This window comes from Lepus europaeus, chromosome 14 (assembly GCF_033115175.1).
Source record: "Lepus europaeus isolate LE1 chromosome 14, mLepTim1.pri, whole genome shotgun sequence".
Taxonomy (NCBI): domain Eukaryota; kingdom Metazoa; phylum Chordata; class Mammalia; order Lagomorpha; family Leporidae; genus Lepus; species Lepus europaeus.
In genome coordinates, this window is record NC_084840.1 from 19,333,935 (window position 1) to 19,349,014 (window position 15,080).

Sequence of the window (15,080 nt, forward strand, 5' to 3'; positions counted from 1 at the left end):
GTGAGGGGGGAGGCACTGTGATAGGGGACACAGGTGTATTGGGGTGAGGTGGGGAGGCACTGTGATAGGGGACACAGGTGTATTGGGGTGAGGCGGACGCCTGCTCACAGAATTCGGGAAGTGCTCTCAGCAGCCACATCCAGAGCACGAGAGATGCACGGAGCAAGGCGTGGGGGGAGGGGCTCGGGCCTCGAGGCGCTCTGCAGGGCAGGCTGCCCTTCCAGCCTCCACGAGGTCACCCGCAGGCTCTTGCAATGACCCCCTGGGTCGGTGTCCACTGGTGATCAGCTCAGCCTTCTGTGGGTGGGGTGGGGGCGGCCTTCCTGCCAGCCCAGGTCAGCTCATTGGCATAGAGGAGGGGAGGACTAATGGAGGCCAGTCTGTTTCACAGCGTCCCAGCAGGGAGCGGAGCCGGGCCCTCCCTCTGTGCCTGTCCCTGACTCTGCTTCCGCCACCTCCCCGTCACGCAGCAGGTGTTGAGGCCTAAGGTTTGGAGAGATGGGGTCTTTCCCCCACGTGCTTTGGTTTCTTGGACTGATTTTTCCTTGGCCACAGACCCAGAATCCTGGGAGTGGTGAGGGCAGCGGCCCGTCGGTCATCGACAGGTGGAGGGAGAGCAGCCAGGGCAGCAGTCCGCAGGGGACAAGATGTGGGCTTGGGCTCAGACCCACCCCGCTGGCCTCGGCTGGGGTGCTGGCCCTGAGCCTTGGGCTTTGCTTGGGAGGTGCAGGTACTTGAACTTGAACTTGTTTGCTTGTTTCCTGCTGCTCCTTCCTCTGATGTTCAAGGCTGTCTCTGGCCGGGCACTTGACGAGGCCACATTGCTGCTGCGGGCTGGACACTGTCCCTGCAGGAGGCCAGGCGTGCACCCCTTTCTGGGGCCCAGGCCTGGACCTGGCCCCTGGGAGACTAGGGGAACCTGCACCTGCCTCCTTGTACCGTGGGGGTGCAGGGTGCCTGGAGAGGGGCCCTGAAGCAGGAGGGGGCTCCTGGAGAGGCTTGGCCACATCTCGGTGTTACCTGGGCCTTGGGGACCTTCTGAGGTGCCCATCACGCCGGTGGCCCAGTGCCCCTTTGAGGTGTCCCTCTTGTCTCTTTGTGGACTCTGCCCTGGGTTGGAGAAGCAGGCGCTGCTGAGGCTGAGGGCCGGGTGGGAGGGGCTGCTGAGCCTCCAGGCCCCTCCTTCCTTCCTTCCCGCGGGCTGGGGGCTCCCGGGTACTGATGGGGAGGTGGCCGGAGCTCGGGGGTCGCTGAGTCTCGGCCTGGCTGCTGTCGGCTGCTCTGCCAGGTGAATGCCATCTTGGCCCATCTGCCAACAGCCCAGGGAGTGGGAGGGTTGGCGTCGCCCCCTCCCCCAGCTGGGCTGGACCAGACCCGGTCATGCCCTGGTTCTGATACCGGCAGGGCCCCCAGAGGCTGGAGAGGGTGCGGGGGACTCCAGGGAAGCTCTGTCTGGAGCCTGCAGCCAGCCCAGCTCCCAGCTCTGAGTAAACATTAGAGATAGGATCGGGCGTAGCCAGGAAGGGTGGCAGGGTGCGGCTTGTGAGAAGAATGGCAGGATGTGGCACCGGGGCACCGTTCTGGGCACCCACGCCTTGGGCCATTGTGAAGGGCAGCCTGGGGCTCTCAGCTCCCTGGGGCTTTGCGAGGAAGTGACATTCCCCTGGGACTCAGGCCCTGGCCCAGCCTTGCATGGTCTCATTCCTGGCCATGCCCCCTGGCACCACCCACGCGGGGCAGGTTTGGAGAGGGTGGTGGCGGTGGGAGGGGCTCCATGTGTGCCCGGCTGCCCTCCCTGAGGGTCTGCCCATCTTTCCGGCTGCCTTCCTGTACCCCATCGTGCTATGGTGACCAAATTTATCTCTCTATCTGCATCTCTCTGTTTGGGGGAGGAGGGGACTGTGGGAGGGACCGAAGGAGGGTGGACTGAGAGTGAGAGCTCCTGGGATTCCCCTCCAGCAGGGTCCAGGAAGTGGCTGATTTAAGGGCGGAGAGGGGCTCCATGGGTGCTCGCCCAAGGGCAGCTAGGGATCCGAGGGGTTCGCTGCGGTGGGGAGCAGAGGCAGGGGGTGCACCTGCGCTTGGCTTTGTGGCATAGGGCGGTGCTCTGAGCCTCTGGCCCACCTGGGCGGCGGGTGCCTCTCCACACCTTGTCCCAGACACAGGACTGAGGGGCTCCAGGGCCTGGCAGGCACCAACTCAGACTCAAGGCTCAGTGTACCGAGGGTGACCACGACCTGAGCCCTGTCCTTAAGGACACTGGGGTGAGACAAGGCCGGGGGGGGGGGCAGCTCCTGGGTGCTGCTCAGCCCCCCAGCTGTTGAAGGCGCCTCTGAGTGGGCAGCCTCTTCCCCAGCAGGCCCCGTGGGCTCGGCATCTCTGGAACACAGTTTCTCCATTTGTCAAATATGGGTAAGGTTGGGCACGAGCAGGGAGCGCTTGCTCCTGGGAGGCTGGCAGGGGGCAGCGTGGCCCGGGTGGGCAGGGGGGGCTGTGGTTCCTGACCCCTGGATCCCGGCTGATAAGGCCCATGAGGGAGGGGCTTTTGGTCTCGGAAGTCAGGGGCCCCAAGTGGGGGCCCCAACAGGCGTCTGCGTCCAAATGTGCGGAAGCTATTTCTTCCCTGAGCCAAGGCACAGAACAAAAGGAGCAGGACCGCCCGGCTGCTGGGCCACATTTAGGTCACGTTAGGTGTGGCAGGTGGGGGCGTGGGAAATGAACTCCCCTAGCGGCCTCGGGCCAGGGCTGATAGCACTGCTGTCACCTGCCAGGCCTCCAGGCCTGCTGATTCTCTGCTATCGTTGTACAAATGTTTATGGAGCAGCTAACACCCTCCAGGCGCTGAGCTGCCTCTGGGGTGCTCTGGGCAGGCTGGCCTGGGTTCCCAGGATCCCTGGTGAGTCAGAAAGACACCCAGCATGTGGGGGTGTCACTTGAAGGCCAAGTTCAGGGAGCCGTGAACCCGGGAAGCAGGCACACCTCACAGGGCCTGACAGACGCGCACTTCTTCGCAGTTGGTTTTCCTATTCTCGTTTTACTGTGAGGAAAACAGCTCAGGGAAGCCCAGCTCCTCGCCCCGGGTTGCCCAGCAATCAGTAGTCAGAGCTGGGATCGGAATGTACCCAGGTGTGTCTGGTCCCTGTATGACTTCGTGGGCACTCCCCCTGTGTCGATTAGTCTCTATGGAAACCTGTGAGATGGGTTATTGTGGCCACTGTATGGGTGAGGAGAGAGGCTCAGAACTCGCCTGGGTCCCCAGGAGTCCGGAGGTGGTGGGGCAGGAATTTATTTTTAAAAGATTTATTTATTTGAAAGGCAAGAGTGAGAGCGGAGGGAGGATTCCATCTGCCGGTTCACTTTCCAAATCCCTGCGATAGCCAGGAACGACAACCACGTCTCCCTCCCTCGTGGGTGTCAGGGCCCAGGTACTTGAGCCATCCTCTGCTGCCTCCCAGGGTGTCCATGAGCGGGAAGCTGGGTCCACAGTGGAGTAGCCAGCACTTGCAAATGGGATAGTGCCCGCCCCAGGGCAAGTTGTTGGACCCCAGAGTCTGTGACTTTGTCAACCTTCCCACTGCCCACTGAGGATGTGGGGAGGGGGGGGCTGGGGTCCAGAGCTGGTCCCTGCGGTCTCCCTGGAGGGGCTGCTCTTCCCAAGCAGGGCTACCCTTGGCGGGGTCGGGAGTGTGACAACAGAAGTGCCCAGGTGTGAGGGGATACTCCACAGGGGGCCCACAGGCCGAGCTGTTACCTCTCCCCCCACACATGGGACTGGCGCCCAGCGGGAGTCAGACACCTGTGCCAATGATAGCTCCCGATTGGGCTGCAGGGTTATCTGGTGGGCACCAAGTCCCGGGAACACGCTGACACCTCCGGGCCCGTGTGGCTGGTCACAGGCAGCTGGTTCCTTTGTGAGCTGGAGGCAGGCAGGCTCCCTGCAGCTCCCACAGCCCCCACCGGACGGCCTGTGGTGCGGGGTGGGCAGGGAAGGCCGCTGGAGCTCAGCCCTGTGCATCGGAAACCAGGAAGCCCATGTGTCCCTGCAGCTGTGTCGGAGAGCGGGAAAGGAGCAGGTGTGGTGGGTCCTAGCGATGTCCTTCCAGAACCCAGCCCACCCCAGGCTTGTGGGGAGTCACGTGAGGAAGGAGAGGGTCTAAAACCTGGTCAGTGCTTTCCCCCACGTGGCAGCCCCGTCCTGGAGCCCTGCCTGGGAGGGTAGGGGGCTGCCCACCGGGTCCACTGCGGGGCGGGGTGGTCTCTGGGTAGGAAGAAAGGCTTTGAGGTAGGAGCCAGGGGGCTGTGGAGCTGGGGCTGAGCCACGGAGAGATGGCGAGGAGGCGCGGCCGGGAGGGTGTGGGACGCGCTGGCTCGGGCCAGCCCGGGATCAGAAGCCCACAGGCCCGCATTGTGTGCCTGTCACACTTCCTTTGGCTTTATTGCTTTTGTCCAGCACCCTATTGTCCGGCTTCCTTTGTCCCCGGTCAGTGCTGCTGCCTTTTATTTTCCAGCCAGCCCGGTTGTTTTCATTTCTTTTGTCTGAAGTTCCTGAGAGGAAGGTTTTATTTTCAGCGGTTTGATTAATTCACAGCTTGAGCCCAGGGTTTGTTTGTTATGTAACTGCTGCCCTCAGCTTCAGGATCGTACCCCCTCCCTGCCTCCCCCGCCCCCACTCCTTGCCCCCAGGCCCGGGGCTTGGCTCCTGCCCCTCCCAAGCCCGGATGAGCTGAGCCGCCTCCTCCTGGAGGCACTCCAGGATACCCTCACGGCCCCCTGTCTGGTGGGAGGGGGCCCCAGGGTGGTGAGCTGATTTCTGCAGGGTGGATTCCGGTGAAGGGGCCCTGGCTATCTCACTCGGCTGTACCGCTCTCTGAGTTACTCCAGCCCGAATGCCAGCGTGTGCGCCCTCCCTCACTTGATGTGGTCTGTCCAGCCGCCTCTGCAGAGCCAGTGTGGGGCAAACACTGTGGACCTGTGTGTCCCATGCTGGCCGAGACAGCCCGCCTCAGAAAACGTTAAAGAAAAAAATCACGTCTGTACCCAGCGGGTACAGATTGCCATTCTATCCTAAACCATGCAGTATAACTGTTTACGTAGTATTTCCATTATACTGGGTATTAGAAATGACCTAGAGAGAGGGGCGCAGACTGTTACCCTGCTGCTTGGGGTGCTGCATCTCGTTAGGGTCCTGGTTCAAGTCCTGGCTGCTCCACTTCCGGTCCAGCTCCCTGCCACTGCACCTGAGAGGCAGCAGGTGATGGCTCAAGTCCACAGGGTCTTGTCACCCATGTGAGAGACCTGGGTTGAGTTCAGGGCTCTTGGCTTCAGCCTGGCCCAGCCCTGGCTGTTGCAGGTATTTGGGGAGTGAACTAGCAGGTGGAAGATCCCCCTCTCCCCGCCACACTCCCCATCTTTCAAATTCATTTTTAAAAGATAGGGTGTCAGCTACACAGGAGGATTGCGTGGGTCACATGGAAATACCATGTGTTTTATAAAGAGAACTTGGACACCTGCAGGTTTTGCTGTTCACAGGGTTCATGGAATACAGGGGACAGCGTCACCCTGGTCCCACCCTTGTCTGAGATTTAGTTCCCTGTGGATGGCTCGGAACAAACATGTTAAATGGAACATTCCAGAAATAACTCCTAAGTTTTAAATTTCACACTGTTCTGGGTCGTGATGAAATCCCGCACTGTCTGGTGTCCCTCCCGCCTGGGCCTGGAGCATCCACCCCTGCCTTCCTAAGTCCTTTAGTAGCCGCGTTGGTTTCCAGATCTGCTGTCCGATGCCACAGTGCTGGTGGCACAGCAGCCCTTTCACTTGATAAGGGCTCAGAGTTCTGCAGCCATGATGCTGGCATGGGGCATGCTGGGAGAAACTGAAGCCCCGCCTGTCAGCCACAGGTGGAAGTCCTTGATCTCAAGGAAAAAAACCCCTGTGTGTTGAGGTTGCCTAAGAGCTACAGAAAGGATGAATTGTCCATGGTGTGGCAAAAAAGGAAAAAGAAACCCACGCTAGGTTGGCCGTCACATCTCAAACTGCCACAGTTACAGGCACCACGCGTGTCAAGTGCTGGGGTGGCGTGGGAAGGGCAGGCAGCCTGTGGGTGAAGGTGTGGGGAAAGCAGGGTTCACACAGCGTGCGGTGTCAGGTGCGCCTGGGGTCCTGGAACGTGTGCCCCACACGAAGGGTGCCGCCCTCGTCCCGCCGTGCCTGTGGTCTGACGCGGGACCTTTTACTCCCTCTGATTTCTACCATGAGCCTCCCCTCAACGTGTAATTGCCGCCCGCTCGCCCCGCTTTGTGCTTCTACCCAGGCTAGGCCGCTTTCCAATGTTAACTGCGCGTTTTTGTGGGGTACCTGGGGAGAGGCTGCGATAGTCCAGGCCGTGTACGCGGGGAGCTGATTTCTTGCAACGTCATTTTTTCAAGTTTCACGCCGTGCAGTTGGTTCTGGTGAGCTACGGCCATCTGCTGTGCCACCCTCCTGTGCCATGGGCCGCAGCACTGCTCCTCCCGTCCCACTGTTGTCCAGCCTTCCTGTCTCCCTGTCTGCCTCCACAGAGTGGTGAAAAGAATAGCTTTGTTTCTCATCACCCTGGAGCCTGGGAAGGCATAGGGTCTTAGGAGCCACTTCATCCCATGGCAGAAGGTGGAAGGACAAGGGAGCAAGAACCCAGTTGGGACAACCTGCTGTCCTGAGATGCAGGGCAGTGTCCTGTGCATAGGGGCGGAGCCCTGCTGAGCGGTTTTTCTCTCTCCCTCCACCCCCTCCCCTCCCTCTCCCTCCACCCCCTCCCTCTCCTTCTCCCCCTCCCCCCTCCTTCTCCCTTTCCCCCATCTCTCCCCTTCCCCTCCACTAACCAAGAGCCCCGGGTTCCAGATTATATTTCCAACATGTCAACATTGAGGGGCACACTGGAACTATGTAACCAAGTGTTGGAGGCTCTTACTTAACAATGCAACTCTACCTGGATCCCCCGCCCATAGGAGAGTGAGACTGTGTAACAACTCTTTACAAAGCACTTACATTGTACAAGGTGTTACTAGTGGTCTAGCCATGATCTAGAGGGAAGCTGTGCAGGTCACACAGGAGACTTGAGCACTCAATTTTGGCACCCTGGGGAGTCTTGGCGCCAGCCTCCCATGGGTACCAGGGACAACTGCCCAGGAGCGCAGCTGGCAGTGGGTTGACAAATGCTTCTAGTGCCTTGAACTTTGCACTCACAGTCCTCACGCCCGCTGTGAGGTTGGAACTCTGGTGCTCCCTTTACAAATCAGGACCCTGTGGTGGTGGTGGGGGTGGGGGTGCTAAGCAGCCTTTGCCCAAGGTCACCTGGTTGACCTAGCACCCAAGGCAGGACGCGCGCGTGGTTGCACCTGCCCTGTGTCCCTGTGAGGGAGGGTGGGTGTCCACTTCTCCGGCCCGAGGCTGGTGTGGCCCTGGATGGAAGCCGCTCCCTGAGATGCTGTGGCTGCTCAGCATCTCATCGCCCAGCCAGGGGTGGGTGTGGCACGTCCAGGCTCCGGAGCAGCTGCAGGTGTTGCAGCTTCAGACAGAACAAGGTGTCAGAAAACGGTTTTGTTAAACTGTTCATCTCCTAGCCTGTTATTCCCCTACTTTTGGTAGAAATATGTAGGCAACATTTTACTTTTGTCTTATCTTTACTATAAGGAAAAAAAAAGCATCAATGTCTCAAGGGGGTAGTTGGTACTTGGCTTTCTTTTGGGGGTTAGTAGGGAGTGGTAGGAGCTAAGGCAAACTGGCCTATACCTGCTACTCAATTGTAGCGAGGTTTTTTTTTTTTTGTTTTGTTTTTTTAGATTTACTTATTTATGTATTTGAAAGAGTTAGGGGAGAGGTAGAAGTCTTTCATCTGTTGGTTCACCCCCCAAATGGCTGCAACAGCCGGGGCTGGGCCATGCAGAAACCAGGAGACTGGGACTTCTTCCGGGTCTCCCATGTGGGTGCAAGGGCCCAAGGACTTAGGCCATTTTCCACTGCTTTTTCCAGGTGCATTAGCAGGGAGCTGGATCAGAAGCAGAGCAGCTGGGATTTGAACCAGCACCCATAGGGGATGCCAGCACTGTAGACAGTGGCTTAACCCACTATGCCACAGCACTGGCCTCAATTACCGCCGGTTTCTGCCACAACAGTCCCGATTTCTAGTTCGCTAGCTTTTGGTTTCTTAAATTTTGGTAACTGTGTGTTTGCACACAACACGGACCTCAGGGCTGACACATGGTGCAGTGAGTGGTTAAGGCATCACTTGAAATGCCCATGTCCCATACGGAAGGGCCTGGGTTCAAGTCCAGGCTCTGTCCCCGACTCCAGCTTTCTGGGAGGCCGCAGTGATAGCTTGAGGACTTGGGTCCCTGCCAGCCACGTGGGAGACCCGGAGGGAGCTCCTGGCTGTAGCCTGGCCTAGTCCTAGCTGTTGGCATTTGGGGAGTGAACCAGCAGGTGGAAGATCTCTGTCTCTCTGCCTTTCAAATAAGCAGATGAGAGCAAGTCTGACAAACAGAGCAATCCCTGGGCTCCTGAGTGCACCTTGCAGCTGGTACCCCACTTTGCTGCAGGCAGGGACCCCTCTATTTAATTGGCAGCACAGCCTGAGGGAGAGATGGGTCTTTGCTGGTTTTTCTGTAGCCTCCTGAGGCAGGCTATGTTCTGTGTGTCCAAGCCCACTTAGGGGGCGCCAGGAGGCACTGGTGCTGTGGAGGGGACACCCCTGCCTCTGCCCCCGCCCCTCCGCGAGCATCTGTGGCTGGCTGCAGGTCTCGCTCACTCTGTCCATCCCCCAGGATGTCCATGAGGAGCCCCGACTCTGCCCAGCTGGCCCCGGATGGCGGCGGCACCATGGTGAACTGCACCATCAAGTCAGAGGAGAGGAAGGAGCCTGGTCACGAGGCCCCCCTGGGCGCGGCCACCGAGGAGGAGCCCCAGCCTGCAGACCCAGCCCGAGCGCCCCAGCCGCAGGAGGGTGCAGAGCCCCAGCCTCCAGCGCAGGTACCCAGCCCTGCCTCTGGCCTCGCCCCACGTGCCATCCCGGGCCTCTGCTCCCCTAGCTGGGAGCAGGTGCAGGTGGCAGGGACTGCTAGGGGCCGAGGGCAGGCCCTGCTGAGTCCAGGCCGGGGCTGGAAGCCAGGTCACCTGTCAGGAGACTCACTGCTGCCCCGCCCCCCGCCTGCTAGTGCCTGCTCCCCCCATGTCCCAGTCCTTGATGGGGGACACATGCTCAGAGTTCGGCCTTAGATTTGAGAAGAATCAGCTAAATTCATTTGCTGTGAAAGAACTTTGGGTTCCTCACCCTTATAGTGAGGGGAATTGAATTACATCATTGACACGGATCCTTGCAGCTCTTGGGAATTCTGCAATTCCAGGCAAGAGGTGGAGAAAGGGAATGGGTAATCAAAGCCAAGCCAGTGAAAATGAGGGTCTGGGGCTCATAGGAGGAATCTGGCCTGGAAGAGTGTATGTGGTGATCTGGAAGGCTTCCCGGAGGAGGAGGGCCTCAAGCTGTGCCTTAAAGATGGGGGGGCTCAGAATAGCGAGGAGAAGGGGGGGCCCTGTGGGAGGCAGCGGCTGGAGTAGCAGGTGTGCAGGGAGGCCCCGCCTGTGAGGAGCAAACCACACCCCGTGCGTTCGCTCCCACAGGGTCCCACTCCTGTGCCAGTGGAGGCACTGAGGAAGTCAGGCTCAGAGAGGTGCAGCGGCCTGGGGGGAGTCACTGAGCCTGCTCAAAGCCAGGGGTGTATCAGGAGGGCCCTGCGAGCAGTGGGGCCCCAGTGGAGTCCAGGGCCCCCCAGGTGAGCCTCTGGGGTGCCCGGCCCTCCGGCAGCCTGCCCCCCTCCTCAGCGCCACTCACTCTGGCTTGTAGGACTGTGGCTCTCCGCGGAGTGATGGGTCCCCAGATCCCAAGAGACCCGCAGCCTTGGAGGCTGCAACTGGAAGCCAGGAGAAGCTGGACTTCAGCCAGAACCTGAAGGAAGGTGAGGGGCCGGCCCAGGGAATGGGGGCTGGGGTGAGTGAGACCCGGCCGGGCCCAGGGAGGGGCAGGGCCAGGGCTGGGCCCAGGGAGTAGGGGCTGGGGTGAGTGAGACCAGGCTGGGCCCAGGGAGGGGCGGGGCCAGGGTGGGTGGGGCTGTGCCCAGGGAAGGTCTGCGGTATGGGACCTGTCCCACTGCTCCTCACACCCTCACTGTCTTGCAGTGGTGCCGGCCATCGAGAAGCTGCTATCCAGTGACTGGAGGGAGAGGTTTCTAGGAAGGAGCTCTGTGGAAGCCAAAGATGTCAAAGGTGAGGGCGGGGCGGGGGGAGATGCCTGAGTGCCGTTCCCGGCCGAGCCTGGCCATGCACACCCGGTCTGGAACGTCCTGGTGCCCTCATGCCCGCCCCTGTGCGGCCCTCATCACTACATGGGCCACTGGCCTCTTACTTCCTGGGGGCCCCGTGGCTTCGGGCTCATCACTGCCCCTTCCTGGGGCAACAAGTTTCCTCTCACTGCCCATAAGGAGTTCTAGGCCACCAGGCCCCCACGGAGTGACCGAGGCAGAGTTACAGAGAGGCAGAGGCAGAGAAGTCCTCCGTCCTCTGGTTCACTCCCCAAATGGCTATAACGGCTGGAGCTGTGCCAATCCAGAGCCAGGAGCTTCCTCCGGGTCTCCCACGTGAGTGCAGAGGCCCAAGGACTTGGGCCATCTTGTACTGCTTTCCCAGGCCATAGCAGAGAGCTGGATCAGAAGAGGAGCAGCTGGGTCTCGAACCAGTGTCCACATGGGATGCCGGCACCGCAGGAGGTGGCTTTACCCGCGGCCCCCAGCACAGTTATATTAAAGGGTTACAGCCCGGGATTCCTCAGAGTGACCCATGGAGGGGCTTCACTGCGAGGTGGATGCCTGGGCCCCCCCTTCTCAGCGAGAACCCCGTGGGATGGGGGCCTGGGCCCGGGAACACACCACGGTGTCGCACAGATGCTGTGCTGCAGGGTGGGGACGCAGCCCGGTGTGCACTGGTTGGGGACCAGGCCTTCTGTCAATTAGTGCCATTGATCCTCCTGCTAGCCCTGCGCCATGGTCACGAGGCTGCTGTAGAAGCGTGTGGAAAATGGAGTTAAAGAGACACATTTATGTTTTGAAATCTGCACATAGCTTTTCCATTACCCTGACATGTGGAGGGCCGCCTTTAGGCATGGATTTTTGTCTCACTTGGGGCTGATGCCATGGCGTAGCAAATGAAGCTGCTGCCTGTGATACCAGCATCCAACTATGAGTGCCAGTTCGAGCCATGGCTGCTCCACTTCCGATCCAGCTCCCTGCTAATGGGCCTAGGAAAGCAGTGGAAGATGGCCCAAATTCTTGGGCCCTGGCCCCTCTTAAGGGAGACCCAGATGGAGCTCCTGGCTCCTGGCTTCTGCCCGGCCCAGTCCTGGCTGTTGCAGTCCTTTGGTGAGTGAACCAGCAGGTGGAAGATCTCTCTGTGACCCAGACCCGTCTGCAAAGCCTGAGTGTGTCCTGCTGGCCCTTCTATGGGACGGGTGTCCACCCTGACCCCCTGGCACTGGGCACTCAAGGAGATGGGGCAGAGATGCCCACGCCGGCAGCTCCAGGGCCTGGGATCAGTGGGATGGTGGGGGCCTTGCAGGCCAGCTCGTCGTCCCAGCTCCTAGATGAGCCCCTCTAGGAAACGAATCACAGGTCTCCATCTCTGTGGCTGAGCCCCTAACAGGTGTCTGGGACAGAGCAGTTGCTCAGTGAATGGTGCGTGGACAGGTGCGTGGACAGCCTAAAATGTCCCTGGGGGCACTTTCGCTGTGGAGCAGGGACCCAGGAGAGCCTGGCGGAGAAGGAGCTGCAGCTCCTGGTCATGATCCACCAGCTGTCCACCTTGCGGGACCAGCTGCTGACCGCGCACTCGGAGCAGAAGAACATGGCTGCCATGCTGTTCGAGAAGCAGCAGCAGCAGATGGAGCTGGCCCGGCAGCAGCAGGAGCAGGTGGGCCCCCGCGGCTTCCCTCGGCCCGGGGAGGGGCTCCAGGGCCATGCAGGCTGCACACCGGCCGGCGGGCCTCCCACCTCCCCTGGCCCGGAGGTGCTACATGGGAAGAGCTGTGCCTGGCTTCCTGCCCAGCTCTCAAGGGGGTGGGTGCCCCAAAGTGAGAGAGTCCCTTCTTCTACCGGCTCCTCCTGCAGGGCCGGCCTCGGTCTGGCAAGCAGGGGCAGGCCGGGGTGGTGGTCTGCGCCCCCTTGCCCACGTGTCGCCGTCTTCCAGATCGCCAAGCAGCAGCAGCAGCTGATCCAGCAGCAACACAAGATCAACCTCCTGCAGCAGCAGATCCAGGTGATGAGCGGGGACCCGGGGAGCGCCGCCTGCGTGGGCGTGGGTGCAGGCTGCCCAGAGCAGACCTGCTTGGGCCTAAGCAGGGGGCCCTCAGCTTCTGCTTGACCCCTCACCCCCCACCCTGTTTCCCTTTTAATGGAGGGTTCCAGAACGTCACCCTCCCCAGCTAAGACTCGAGGGCAGGTCCACAGCGGGGGTGGCATGGGCTCAGCTGGGCGGCTCCTCGGGCCGCAGGGACTCACCCAGGCCGTGTCTCTAGCAGGTCAATATGCCTTACGTCATGATCCCAGCCTTCCCGCCGAGCCACCAGCCTCTGCCTGTCGCCCCCGACTCCCAGCTGGCCCTGCCCATCCAGCCCATCCCTTGCAAACCAGGTGAGTGTGGGTGGAGGCTCAGCCACTGAGGCCGGGGAGGGAGCCGGGAACTGTTCACACCCATTAACCGGCTGAGTGGCCTTCATGGGCCTCGCTGTGGTCCATATCCCTTCTCTCTGAACGTCACTCGCCACCACGGAGGCCTCCAGGTGTAAGGGGACAGTCTGGAGTCTTGGCCTCGTCTCCCCAGGGTACGTGTACCCTGCTGGAACGTGAACCGAGGGTCACACTCTTCCCAGTTCCAGCGCTGCCATTCCCCAACCACATTGTCCCTGCCCGAACCCGTCACTGAAATTCAGAAAAACTGACCTCGTGATAGACACAGCGGGGGGTGGGGGGTGGGGGTGGTACGGTATGAACTTTGAACCCACGGAAGGCAGTCTGGGGAGGGGAGGAGATAGCCGTCACCAGGGAATGTGGGAAGGCTTCTGGAGGTGGCGTGTGTGCAGCACTGGGTACACAGGTCAGGGAGAAGGTGGGACTGAGGCCGGGCAGGGAGGTGTGGGCAGTGTGGCCGTGGCCGGGTCTGGGATGTGCTTGTGGGATGCGGGGTGCACCCAGACTTTCAGGAACAGGTGTGCTGGGGTGGTAGGGAGAGGAGGGCGGCCAGGCTGCAGGCAGGACCAGCAGGGGCGGCTAAGATGATCCCAGCAGCGCGGATGACCCCTGAACAGGGCGGTGAGGATGGAGAGGGCTGCAGGGTTACTGACTGGGAGAGGCAGAGAAGCCGCCGCCATGGCCCCGGGAGCACGAGCCCCCCCCCCCCCCCGCCCCATTCCACAAGGGTGTCAGGTGCAGGCCTGCGCCTTGGTGGGAGGGTGCACAGGCTCCCTCAGGCACCTCTTCTTTATTTGAAAGGCAGAGTTACAGAGATGCAGAGAGAGGGAGAGAGAGAGGTCTTCTATCTGCTGGTTCACTCCCCAGATGGCTGCGATGGCTGGGGCTATGCTGATCTGGAGCCAGGAGCTTCCTCCAGGTTTCCCACGCAGGTGCAGGTGCAGGTGCAGGGGCCCAAGAACTTGCATCATCTTCTACTGCTTTCCCAGGCCATAGCAGAGAGCTGGATCAGAAATGGAGCACCTGGGACTCAAACCGGTGCCCATATGGGATGCTAGCACTGCAGGCAGCAGCCTCACCTGCCACGCCATGCCATGCCACGGCACTGGACCCCTCTCAGGCCCCTTATAAGGGTGCTAGTCCCTTCATGAGGGACAAGTCCCCGTGACCTGGCCACTTCCTATCACATCACCTTGGGCAGTAGCCTGTACCCCAGGTATTCGCGGGGTGGTAACATTCAGACATTCAAACATTCAGAGCGCAGCTCTGCCCCACCCCCGTTCTTGCTCTCACATGTAAAATGCGTCCCTTCCTTCCCATCAGCCCCCAGAGTCTTTTTAGAAAATTTCTATTCATTCGAAAGGCCAAGGGAGAGAGAGAGGTTTGATCTGCCAGTTTACTCTCCAGAGGCCCACAACAGCTGGGGCGGGGCCAGGCTGAAGGCAGGAGTCCAGACCCAGTCCGGGTCTCCCCGGGGCCCAAGCGCTTGAGCCATCACCTGCTGCCTCCCAGGGTGTGCATTAGGGATCAGAGCCGGGTCCCAAACCCGGGCGCTCGGGTACGGGCTGCAGGCACCCTGTTGGCTGTGCCGGACACCTATGCTCCCTGCCTCCCCAAGTCTGAACGAGTCTTATCTCGGGGTCCCTGAAATCAGGTGTGGGTGAGATGGGAGGGGCCGCTCCTCCGGAGCAGGGCCCCCAAGTCTGTGGGAAGCAAAGCTGTGTTTGCCCGGCGAGAGCAGACCCCAGCAGGTGGCCATGAGGAAGGAGGTTTACCAGGTAGCTGGGGGGGGGGGCACCTGGGGTCTGGAGGAAGGTGGAGGGCGGGGCCTCGGCCTGGCCAGGGGAGGGCCACAGAGTGCCTTCTGGAACAGGTGCCGGGAGGTAAGCTTGTTGGCGGCAGGGTGCTGCAGGCTGCCCCCTAGCTGTTCTGAGTCCCGCCCTCCGTGGCTCACAAGCCTTGGAGCTGACCTTGCCCGTCTCAGCCCCCGCCTCCCACTCTCTTGCCCACCATGCTCCCTCCTCTCCACCTGTCTGAAGCCACCTAGCCTGCAGGCCCCCTCCTCCGGGAAGCCTGCCCCAGGCACCCTAGCGGAGCAAAGTCCCCAGGCACACCGCCCTCGGGGCCACCTGCCATGCAGGTGCTGGTTTGTCCCCAGGCTTATCTTGCCACCTGAACTGTCAACTCCTGGACGCTGGGCCTGGTGGAGGGTGAGGTGGGCTAGGCAGAGAGGAAGGATGGGCTGTGGAGTCTGGGGGACCCGGGTTCAAATCCTTGGGCAACCAGTCGCCGTCTGAGGTCTCAGTTTCCTTA

The 15,080-nt window shown here is 60.9% G+C and overlaps 1 protein-coding gene across 5 annotated transcripts in view; it reads left to right on the forward strand.

Annotated features, from left to right (window-relative positions):
• The window catches only part of SOX13 (SRY-box transcription factor 13), a 41,307-nt gene that overhangs the window by 21,317 nt on the left and 4,910 nt on the right, over positions 1-15,080 (forward strand). For 2 of the 5 annotated variants that reach the window (XM_062211641.1, XM_062211642.1), the window contains exons 2-7: positions 8,802-9,006; positions 9,878-9,989; positions 10,210-10,296; positions 11,816-11,991; positions 12,268-12,336; positions 12,596-12,710. In XM_062211641.1, the coding sequence (XP_062067625.1) occupies positions 8,803-9,006; positions 9,878-9,989; positions 10,210-10,296; positions 11,816-11,991; positions 12,268-12,336; positions 12,596-12,710 (763 nt within the window). In that variant the 5' untranslated portion in view covers position 8,802. The remainder of the gene's footprint in view (positions 1-8,801; positions 9,007-9,877; positions 9,990-10,209; positions 10,297-11,815; positions 11,992-12,267; positions 12,337-12,595; positions 12,711-15,080) is intronic. The other 3 variants (XM_062211644.1, XM_062211643.1, XM_062211645.1) reach the window with 3 other exon arrangements.